Genomic DNA, 12,337 nt, shown 5'->3' with positions numbered 1-12,337 from the left:
CAAGTTGTAAAAGAGGGTTGATTGCTGTTCTGGTCTGCTGACCATGCGTAGAATCTGGAAAGGAAATCGAATGACAAGGTGGTGATGAGCAGCTGGGGCAAGAGTATATTATGTCTCCCATCACATTCTACATATAAAAGTTTACAACCGTCATCGCCCTTTTCATGCGAAAGAAGAAAAACAAATCATTTCAACATCTGGGAATTCCGCGTAAATTGAATTCAAACGTAAAGAATTTACCACGAAATCAACAAGGACTATCATAAATTTGAACAACTTCTCTGAATTCATGCAAATATTACCCATATAACAGCATATTTCGAAACTGAAACTGTGTTCCTCTCTAATACAAATGATGCTATACTTCGAGATATCGGTGAAATTTAATGTGTCAAATTGACTTTCCTGTAAAAATCATCTGTTATAGTAAAAACTTTTTTTTAAATGACATCAAAAAGGCTCTCATCAAACTCACAAACAATGCAATATCTTAACTGAAAGTTTTTGTGATACCGATACCCACAGAACAAAATTCGTTGTTTGTTTGTTGTTGTTATTTTTTTTTTGGAGCCCAACCCAGTAATATAAGATGATCGTCCGTACATTTTACAAAGTGTTGTAATCCCAGTAGAATTAATGCGGAAGTGATTCGTGAACACAATTCGTTGACTTTATAAATCGCAGATAATAGCAATAACACACTCATAATCCTTGCCGTAATGGAGAGACGCGCAAGGAATAAAACTGGAATTGTATAGTAATGTATGTTTTAGTTAAATTAAGTGGGTGAAACAAATATACATAAGATAAGATTAACGATGGTCCGAACTAATCAAGCTTTCCTGGGGTGGGGGTAATTCCGAAGAAGAAAAAATCTGACAGGCAAAACAGAGGGCTTATATTTTGGTGGAGAGGGAGCAAATTTTCATTTCAGCATTTATTGGTATGTCACTTTGTTTTAAAAGGAGTGTAAACTCCTCCAATCGCCTGTGCCTTTGCCAGTAGCTTTGATATTATTAAATAGGAATCTTTTATCAAAAGTTAGTATCCAAGACGAATCTGAACTCTATAAATCTGAACTCTATTAACACGAAATAATCCCGATGTTTGATTTGCCTTTGTCTATTCCTTTTTAAATTTGGTTTGCATTTTAGTTATTGTTCGTTACAAGGATTTACTTGGGATACAGTTTACATTCACTAGAAGAGTGGTCATAGTGATTGTCGCATCTCTAAATGTAGGGCTATTTGCTGGTTCAAAGGATGGAACTATATGGTCTGATATGTAATGATTTCAACTACACATTCAATACAAACGAAATACAGATTTATACTTATTCCTTTTATTACAAAAGAAGAGAAGCATTTCGATGAATAAATCTTTTCGGAACACAGCAAAATCCACACAAACACAATGTAAATGCACCAAAAGAAAGATTTCGAACCAAAACATGCTATTAAAAGTATGAAATGGTTAATAATACATAGTTTTACATGTATGTTATAATTATCATAGAAATGGTGTATGTACAATATTTACATGGGTTATCAATCATTATTCATGAAATGGTTTCAAAAGGATCGATTAAAAGTAATTCTGTTTAATAATGAGACTAAATTTTGAGAAACAGTTTTTGCATTTTGTATTATCATCCATTTCATTCGAAAGGAGGATCAAATTAATATGAAAAAAATGTAATAAATAACGGGAAGTAAAAGATCTTCATTTCAATATATTGGAAGACATAAAATTATACTTTTGAAGACAAGAAGTGAACACGTTTGCAACACAATATTAGAGATATGGGTTTACAAGAAACCTCGGACCATTTTAGGATATCAGGGGTTTTTTCGGTGGGGGCTTTTCTTTACTAGAAATAGATCATTGTGTTATTAGAAAAATTGTTAATTATTTATTGAACTAATACAATTTAAATCTCAATTTAATATACATTTTAGTTTATTTGTTGGAATAAATGGCTTTCTTATTATATAAAGATAACCCATAATACAACAAATAACTCTTACTTTATAATGACCATGATAACTGAATGACACAATGGTAATAAAGCTGTAACAAAATATCAAAACAGAGCAGTAATTATGTACAAAAGTAGTTTAACATGAGGTATTCATACAATTTTCAATCACCAATGAGCTGCCCCAAAGGTTGAGAACATATAGTGAAATAAAGATTTAATAATATACATATATGACTACAGGACACTTGAAATTTGTTAATTGATTCTGAACATTAGGAATATTTATACAGTTTTCTAACAGCAAGAACAATAGATCATCTATGATTCCGAATGCAGCGATATTACCTAAACTGCATGAAGTGTCTGAATGAACAAACCGGCAAATGAACAGTTCCGTCGGCTCCATGCATGCTCGGTTGCAGAGGGCTTCAAAATACTTTTTGGAAGGTTAGATACCTAAGGACACAGTGGAATACATTTGATAAAAACAGTTTTTCTTCATTCTTATATTTAAATCAAAATTCAAGACTGTTCAAGAGTGATAAAGAAGACTATCATGCCTCCTCGACCTTGGGTTTCCGAGCTTTTTTAACAAGTTTGACGGCTCCGAGTCCAATGGCACTCAATAGAGCCCCCATGCCGACAGCTACTGCAACCATTACAACACCTATAACAGCCGTGTACTTCAGTACATTCGGGGGTGTCTTTCCCTTCCCTGCAGCCGCTGACTTCTCACTCTCTCCGGCCATGTTGGGTTGTGGCTTCACCCCCTTGGGGTTAGGATTAGCCTTTGCCCGTGTGGAAATCTTGTTGATCTCTTTGTCTGGTCCTAGCTCAGCATTGGCGCCGTTCTGGAAGGCATCGGGAATGGCGTTGGGATTGAGCGGCATGTTGTTGTCAAAGGTGTTTGGGTCGTGCTCATCGATGGCGCCCGTGCCGAGCTCGTTGTCGCCTTCGTACTTGTCGTTCGTAGATTCCTCGATGCGGACATCCTCCTCGGAATCAATACCATCGTATTCGCTCAACGATGCCTCGATGATGCTGCTACTGCTCATGATGCTACTGCTGCTGCTACTGCTCGATGGCATGAAGGACACTGGATCGGTCTCATGGTCCACTGCGATCAGAATATCCGTAAGATCAAACCCACCCTGCTCAGCGGGTTCTGAGGGTGTGTCACCACTCCCTTGCAATCCGCCCAGTATGCTGGCGAAGTCGCCACTTGACTCTTGGTCAACAGGACCAGGTCCAACGTAGATTCCAGGACTTTCGGCTAAACCCACTGTCTCCAGCCATTTGTCTCTCTCACTTTTGATAGGCGAACTCAGAGTACTTGTAATCACTGTATGAAAATAAAACATGTATAAAGATATTTTCATCAATTATATGAAATAATGGAAATTGTTTGGGGCTGCAACAAAATAAATAAAAAATCTCCATGTAGAGTGTTTCTCTTTGGGACCTATAACTTCCACACTTTCAGATCAAGTTTTTCAAACACCTTTCTATTTTGATTTTGATAATACACTAACGTTTTAAAGAAATACAAAAAATATATAACAAAAGGCGTATATCATTTGACGTGATAAAATATAAATATTCTAAATCCGGTGGAATAATGTTATGCATCATACGAATAAAGCTATCTACATCCATTTCCAGTATGTTGTCTACCAATATTTAGTTATCGCTATCGTAACCTATGAAAACAAACAACAAAAACAAAAACAACATCAGTAGTATTGAAACTATGTTATGTAAAGGCGTGACTGACAACATGCGGTATATAGAATCACACTAATGGATCATATTCAGGTTGATTCAACTCGTAAGAAAATCCCATATTGCATTTTAAACCGCAAATAACCAACAAATTGACGGATTTCATGAAACGAGGTCGGAGAACTACAGGGAATAGATAAATTATGGGAGACGTATTTATTATTTTCTTCGAAAAATGACTTAACAAATCAAGAGTTTTGTTTTTAAAATGGGATTATGACACGAATGCTTGCTTGTCTACAGTCGTAAATCGCTGAACATTGTTTATAGGTCTACTTTATTTTCTCTTTTAACATTATGGATAATTCAGAATGTCTTCATTCAGATGACGGGCCAAATATTATCTGCATGAGCCTTATGAGATTATGCTACTGTCTAGCGCGATCTACAGCCCATGGTTTCCTTTGATATCACGACGATATTTGATCGCTTGTTTGTAAATCTATCCTTGATCAACTTATTCCAATAATGTGCTAGATCGGCCAATTCGTCTAGTCTTATGAAACATTTTTCTGTATCGATTGCATATTCTGATTCCGAATTATGATCTTGGCCCATAGTCTTTAAAGCTAAACCTGACTTAACGCAGTCCAATCAAGAGCCAGCGGTCAAACGCTAAGTTCCACTGTTGCACTCTCATTACGTCACACAAATATATAAGCAAGAATTAAAAGTGAGAAACTATTATCATAATTACAATTTTTTTGTATTTGCTTATAGTTATAGTGATGGTAAATTGTATATGATTAAGGACCTGGTATTTGGCACTCTGTATAGCGTTGATGATTCAATCGAAAATTGTCCATTAATTTAGACGACTATCAAGAAAACAGATCTAAGAAATTTTAAATACCTCAACATCATTTATTTAAACCAATTTGACACAACCATTTTGTTTTTTCTCTGTCAGAATTCTAATTCCCACGGAAATATTTTGAAGATTACAAGTAAGGTATTAATACTAATGTGTTGGAAGAGAAAAATGTAATGCCAAGCATTGACACGTTTCGCAAAAAATAATATTTATATTAAATGGGATCGACACAGGAATAAATAGTAGAATGGAAAAAAATTGGGGGCTGACTTATTTCATAATAAAGTTTTAATTAAAAACAGATAAAAAATTTAGATGACTTTATCACATTACTAAGAATGGCAGAGAAGCAACACTTTTTTTTTGTAAAAGGGGCCCCTGTAAAAAAAAAATTAAAAATTAGGGACTCTATTAGAATGTAATTTATAATGCTAAAAGCTATATTTTGAAGCTACATATACTTCTAACAAAATTCAGTATATGTTTGTGATAGTCGTTTCGATCATATATACACCCGTATACAGGAGGTAACCTAAATTTCACTTTCCAAAAATTTATAAAACTCTGATAAAAACTAAACCTTAATATGTGACCGGCCAATGTTATGCTTAATGCATATTGTTAAATGTCAATGTTTTGTATACAATGCATGCCAAACAAATAATCACACTGTGCCACATTGCATGTACCATGGCACCATAAAGTTGTGCGTTCTAATGTAAGATGAAATTTAATATTTCTTTAATGTTAATTTAAATTATTTGTATGCGCTTGAGCATCTCTAGAAATGGATATGTTGCGCTTCATAAATATTGTTATTATTATTATTATTATTATGCAGCTAAATTCGTCAACAATTCATAATAATCCCAAATACCATGTACTATGATCTTCTTTTGTCACGAAGCCAGGTTCTAATGAGCAATACGCAAAGTGGAATCCAGATTATTATTTTTTAAAGAAGAACAAAATGTTCACTTTCAGATTGTTTTAATCAACTAGCAGCTTTAAACTGATGATTATATTAGAACCTTTGCATTGTATATTTGTTTGTTATAGATCAATAAACATGACCAACATTTGATGTCTCCAATTAATATATATGTATCTCAAATAGAATAACAAACAAGCCCGCACTCCTAAAATTAAGCCGAACATTTAAACGATCATCCTGACATAGTACCTGGGCATGAAACAAACAATACTCATAATTTGAAATAATCAAACATGACGGAGTATTTTTTAGTAATAAATTATTCTTGGTGTGGTGTCAAAATAATTCCCCGTTGATATTTTAATGATTTCCTGTATTTAATTCGTGCGTCAGGTAGTCGACTTTAAACAGTGACGGGTAACTTCCTATGACTGGCAGGACTGGAGCATTTGTATCCTGAGTATTTGGCAATAATTTGTGCCAATAAGTTGAATTACATGATTCCATTGCGTAAATATTCAAAAGTACATAATTTCTGTCTCTTGAATTACTAACAACTCAGTCAAAGCTTTCATATTGTATGCTCCAGATGTGCTGTAGTTATTTCCTCGAGTTATTTCCCAGAGTTAATACAAATCAGGGAAACTTATGAGATTCTTTTTCTCTCGTATCTGTAAGTGAAAAATTACTAAATTGTATTATCTAGATCAGGAACCTAAAATGGTGGATGGCCTAAAACAATTCTGTGCATACTTCCAATTCATATAACTCAATCGAAATTTAGGCTAAAATACTCCCGGACAATTTTCCAGACGTAAAGATACGATCATGAACAAGAAGTATTTATTTATTTCTGATATTTAGACAGGGTGAATCATTATCACCGATATTGGTGGTCTTCCATGGGGCCCTGTTAAACATAATGAGGTACAATAAGTTAACAAATATTTATATGAATGGTGCTGTCAATTAAAAAAATGTAATTGATTTTTCTATGTTGTAAACATGAGTGACAAATACAGGATATAAAGTGAGTGGAGATTTTATCCCCAAAAACATGGAGATAGAGGGCGCTGATGTTGATTTGTGAAACTATCATTCGAAGAAAATGCGCAATCTGAGATATTTGGAGCTGTAAATGAAAACAAAGTCGCAGGCACTTCAAAAGTAGTTAGTTGAGGGTATTTCTGATTTTTGCAACACTTTAAGTAATTATTCATGTTTCACGTTGGCTCTTTGATCATGGAAAATGCATTTTTAATTTGAATTAGGAAAGAGTGTATCAACAATAACGTATTTAGGTTATGATACAGCCTTACAATTTGCGATTACTGTTGAATTAGCACATTCCGATTGGTCTTACTGTAAAGCGTTGTAACTGCTTGCCACACTATGTAATCACGATAATTATCGTCTGTATGCTATTGTTGTGTTGTTACTGGTCTCCCCTCCCCCTCCCCCTCTCTCCCTCTCTCTCTCTCTCTCTCTCTCTCTCTCTCCGTTCGTTTGGTGGTGGGTATTTCTTTACATTCTCTTTTATTTTCCCTTCATTCTATTTTATCTTCTTTCATTTATTTCCTTTTCTTTTCTTTCTTTTATTTTCTTTTCTCTCCTTTCCTTTTCAGTATTTTTTTCTTTTCTCTTTCCCCCTTTTTTTTTCTTCGTTTCTTTTCTCTGCTTTGTACATAATCTGAAGAGAGAAGGTACATCTCTCCCGAATCACCTTATATCCTGTCTCTTGCATCATTTGCGTTAAGCCTCCTAAAGTCTGAAACATTACACTTATGTTCAGGCACGTCACTCATCATGGGGGTCATATAATTCAATTATGAATGATGTCAGAACTTGTATGCACTGCTTGTACAGTAATCTGAGTAACCTTGCTGTCATTTCTTATTACTTAATTTCTACCAGTAGCTCATTGCATAATGAAATTTTCCACTCTCTTTCAAATACTAGAAAAATGCTGTTCAGCTGGACCCATTCAGACTACAGTTTATATTAAGGGGATACAAAGGAATACTAAGAAAAAAGAAAGAATACAGGAGTGATAATGCCATTTGAGATCTTGTGGAAGGTTTGTGGTTATAACCTAAAGGAAAATGTTTGGCAAAATGTCGGATATCCCAATTACCCTTTGATAAAATCGCGTTTATTTTTGGAATGAAATGAACCCGCTTGACCAATACGCTACCGAACCTCAAAGCCGGTCCTATTTTGCCTTTCGCAGATGTCAGCGACTCGACGTTTTGAAGAGTCATCATTTGGATTTAAAACAAATTCTTCTTGACTTAGCTTTGCCATCACAGGGAATAATTCAGAAAAAAGCCGTATCATGTAGTAGAGATATCGTGGTCCATTTAGTAAAATCGCAGGACCTTGCATTACAAGGTACATGTTTCGAATCCCTGCTACTGCACTAACATCCATGGTCAAGTTTGATTTGATTTGATTTGATTGATGGAAGTCTGTTTGATTTTCTTTTCCTTTTGCAGTTTTACAAATAAATAACAAACAAATCATTGCAAATTGTACACATGACAAAAGAGTATATGTAGAATAAAGTAAGGAAAATATCAAACAGGAGGGTTGACAAAGTAAGCAAAGCTTGATAGCATGACTACCCTCAATGTAAAGTAAACTTGCCAGTCTCAACCCAGGTGTTGTTAATGGATACCAGCTAGGAGAACATCTTTGTATAATTTATAGACTTGCTGTAAAGTTATTCAGCACTTTGGATAGTCATTAGCAGCAGCAGTAGCCTCTTCGAATCAAAATGCACTCTGCATGCCTTATGACAATCTCGGAGTTTTAGGTAATACCTAATGGTATTTAATCAATGCCATAATTTTCACCAAATAATTACCAAACGCCGAATTTACAGGTAGTTTTTGAAACAAATACTCCATTATGTATAACAAATGTCACCTAACGATCTAACAGACGCTTCATTGCAAAGTCGTTTCACTCGGCATCGTACAGCATGTGTTTGTTTACATTTTACTGACGGTAAAAATAGTTTTCTACACGCAGCTCCTGTTTTGGAAGTATTTCAAGAAACACATAAATTAATAAGCAAGAGCTTATCAGTTAATGACGTTAATCCCAAAGCAACAAATCGAATTTGTTAATTATCAATACAGTATTATGGAAATAGGTCAAAATAATCAATCCCGATTTGACGACGATTATAATCCGCGCACGTTCGTGTTAATGCACTTTGTTGTAGTGTACTATCAGGGAGACCCTGATAATATTAAGCTTATCCGGGTAGAATTTGATGCCCTTGTTAATTTAAAAGTTGAAGAGATAATCTTAGTATCGAGGTTAAACGATTAGCCGAACAAGGTGTGTAATTATTTTTAATAAAATAAAGCCTCGAAACGCCACAGAGCGACGTTCGGTCCATATTCTCTGTATAAATATTGGCCATGTACTCATGGCCATGGAAGTAGGATAAACTCTCTTTGCCAAACGAGCTTTTGGATGCAGGTAAAGGGAAATGATAGGTGAAAGTTAATCACAATTTTTGCAAACTTTAGCCAAGCCTCTGCCGACATACATCTTTATTTTTTCTCTGAATGATTTCCTATACAAGTGTGTAGTTATCAACCCACGGCACAGATGCTATAATTTGGCAGGGTATTGATATTATTCATGACATCACCCTGAACCTCAGTCAATGCCCTACAAAATTAGAAATAACTCTGAAAACAGCCAATGACGTAATTAAAATAAAGTAAATCATTCAAAATATTTAATTTTGGCGGCCGAGATTGTGGTCGCAATAACAGATTTAAGTAATGATTCCAAACAATATTCAGTGCACGATTGCAAGAGGTTTACGATAGTTGTTTGCTTAAACTCATAAAACATTTTAATTAAAACATTTTAATCACAATATTTAAGTGTGACTTTTGCCGGCCGAAATTGTGATCGCTCTAACATCTATACGGAACGATTCAAACACTTATTGCATGAGATTAACGATTTACTTGTCTTTACAGCAAGACGGTACTTTCTTGAAGTAAATTTACGCCCATGATTTACGTGTGCTTTTTTTTTAAAGGCTTACTACATCGCACTGTCCTGTAATATGTAAGCTCTGATTGTCAGAATTAACCTCTCAAATTAATGATATCTACTTTTATGTTTTCAATAACACACGTTGTATTTGCTGGTCATTACATTTACATACATCTACAGAATACCTCTATATTGAATGAGACATAAGTCTAGATCGCGAAAGGGAGAAACTTCACGTTTTGATTTCCGAATCGGAACATTAAGGCTTCGGTTGGAGATGATATTGCGATATTTGCAGACAAGCACTTTCCCTAAAGACCAAATGTCTGTCTCAGGTAGTTTGTAAAGTCAGTGACTCTAATGATACCCTGCTTTTTTCTCGAAAATTTTGAATTCCACCCTTCTATTAAAAGTGAAAAAACCAGAGACCGACAAAAACACATTTTCTAAAAAAGATTTACTGTGCTTTGCTAGATGTGTTTTAATAATATATTTTGGACATTTTGAGATTTCGCTCCCGATAGTAGCAACAAACTTTTTCATTCTTTCACCATTTGGCGTTACATAATTGTTGACCTCATTTTAATTATCAGTGACATTTGACTGCCTCCTCCCCCATTCCCACTCCCTTCCCGGGGGGTACAATTTTCATTTGTAAAACTATATTCCACTCTGTCTTTAATGTCGTTTGCCAACAACTTTGCCATATTATTCAACAGGTTAGGTTCTCGCCCTTTTTGGTAGGAAAACTTGAATGGGCTGTCACAACCGAACGGCTCTCTGGAGACCCCTCCTCTTTTTCGTGTACATTCATGACCATTACAATATTCTTTCTTTTTTCGAGTATTATTGTAGGTACCTTCTTCATAATTGGTAATCATTATGTTTTAGAAAGTTAATTTTAATATATAATCTGGAAGTACCTGTACGATTCATTCACTTGCAAATACGGAGGCGGTGAGGAACAAGGACCGGCGGCACATATAAAACGACTATCAAACGAGGTACTAATAGCAAAATGTGACACGGAGAGGTCAAATAGGGCAAGCAAGGAGCACCCCAAAATAGCGATCCCGCTGAGATTTTAATTCGTAGACAATCACAAAGGCAAGTTCATCGACCCCCGAGACATTAACCGGGTTATTGTTGGAAAGGGGCTCCGAGTAATGGCCATTGCGTGCAGACCGCTGAAATATATCACGCTTTCGAAAGTGGAAACAGATACGGTTAGAGTGAAGCCGAATGGCGGGAGGATCGGGTTTTGCAGACAATATAACTTGTAAGATATTATCTTGCATCCTTGGTAATCGAATGATTGTATTGTGGATATAAAACAAGAAGAGCACCGCCCATTTATTATTGCATTGTTAAATCTGAAAGACGATTCTACAACCTACCGACCTTTATTGACGTCAAACACAGACTTAACCTCCTCCTCGATCACTGTGTGTTGAAAACTGTACTTAAATGCTTTCTAAATATCTTAGATGTCCTGCTTTTGAATGGATTGATCAATAGAAGATGTAGAGACAAGAGCATGGAGATAGAAATCATCTGCTCTACAGTAATAGAGATAACCTAATATTTCTGTGCCGTGTATACGTATATCTAAAGATTGTTTTCTATTACATGTATAACCACGTGGGTTCGTCATACAGCAAATCTAGTGAAAGTCAATTCACATTCACCTGTGCACATGAACATATTAACGAAGCAATAACAAACGCTCTTTATGATATAAAAGGCAAAATATTGTCTGAGAGTAGAGAAAATGTATTTACTTACCTGTTACGAGTAGAATAGCGAGGGTTGATACAAGAGAAGACATTTTGTGATCTGTGATAGCGCAGTCGGCTTGTCAGAATGTATACTGTTGATTTGATGTGTGAGGCGGAGTGAAGAATCGAGATGACACGATAGGTCACTTATTGGTGCAATTGGTCTCTTCCTATTACTTCGCGGTAGTCCGATAAAGAGTTTAACTGCCTGTAATTAGCCAGTCAGACGTTCCCTTCAAACACCTCGTATGTATGTATGGTCAATATGTCTCCAACCGAGAAGGGATATAATCATGTGAGGTTTAGTTTGGGTGGGGAAGTTCCCCTGGTACAAATCACGAGAGGTAACACTAACAGGTTGCCGTAAAGAAACAAACACGGAATATATTATCGTAAATGTTCAATGGTGTCAGACAAGAGGCACGCTGGGCTTAGTCGTGTAGGCAAGCCATTAATGTTTACAGAAGATACATAAGAGAAATGATCCTCAGGAAAATGTCAAAGGCGGTGTATCCCGGAGAGAAATAGTTAATGACGGGAGGCGTATGACTGTCCCCGATGAGTTTGAGGAAAAGATGTGATATGATAAAGACGAGAGGTCGATTGCAGCTCCTTCTTGGCACGGCAGTAGGTTCTTTTTTATCTTCCTCGAGGAAGCATGCGGGGTATGGTTTTAATAACACAGCATTTATAAATAGCAAAAGCGGATGATGACCATCCACTTACAGTGCATCAGTATCATGCGATGTCGGAGGATCGACGTGACTCGAAATGTTCGCTTTGTGAGTTGGTGGTAGAGGAATGGCAAACAACGAACCTGTCAAATGACGGCACCTAGCTTCTTCCAGGTTCAATTCCGAGTTTGAAAAGCTTCACACAATAATTCTGGCACTCGATTGGAGGAGATGAAAGACAGGTTCCAAAATCTTCTCCAGTATCCACCAAATAAAATTACCAACTTCCTCCGGTTTTTAGTTGGTGCTATTCTCCCTCGACGATAAATTACATTAACATTCATAACT

At 35.8% G+C, this 12,337-nt stretch overlaps 1 protein-coding gene across 1 annotated transcript; it reads right to left on the bottom strand.

Annotated features, from left to right (window-relative positions):
- Positions 1-1,320: 1,320 nt before the first annotated feature.
- Positions 1,321-12,337, bottom strand: LOC575882. Its single transcript, XM_794764.5, has 2 exons — positions 11,323-12,337; positions 1,321-3,323 (listed from the first exon to the last, which is right to left on the bottom strand). Exons 1-2 carry the CDS (start codon positions 11,363-11,365, stop codon positions 2,536-2,538), a joined length of 831 nt encoding a protein of 276 aa, XP_799857.1. The 5' UTR covers positions 11,366-12,337; the 3' UTR covers positions 1,321-2,535.

Source organism: Strongylocentrotus purpuratus, unplaced genomic scaffold (assembly GCF_000002235.5).
Source record: "Strongylocentrotus purpuratus isolate Spur 01 unplaced genomic scaffold, Spur_5.0 spur5_scaffold_9, whole genome shotgun sequence".
NCBI lineage: Eukaryota > Metazoa > Echinodermata > Echinoidea > Camarodonta > Strongylocentrotidae > Strongylocentrotus > Strongylocentrotus purpuratus.
The sequence above is the reverse complement of the archived record's forward strand: the minus strand, read 5'-3'. Positions and strand labels throughout refer to the sequence as shown.

Excerpts from the sequence above, each read along its gene's own strand:
- LOC575882 (XM_794764.5), bottom strand. The coding sequence starts at position 11,365 with ATGTCTTCTCTTGTATCAACCCTCGCTATTCTACTCGTAACAG. Across the intron at positions 3,324-11,322 it reads CGCTATTCTACTCGTAACAG|TGATTACAAGTACTCTGAGT; the intron begins GTAAGTAAATAC and ends ATTTTCATACAG.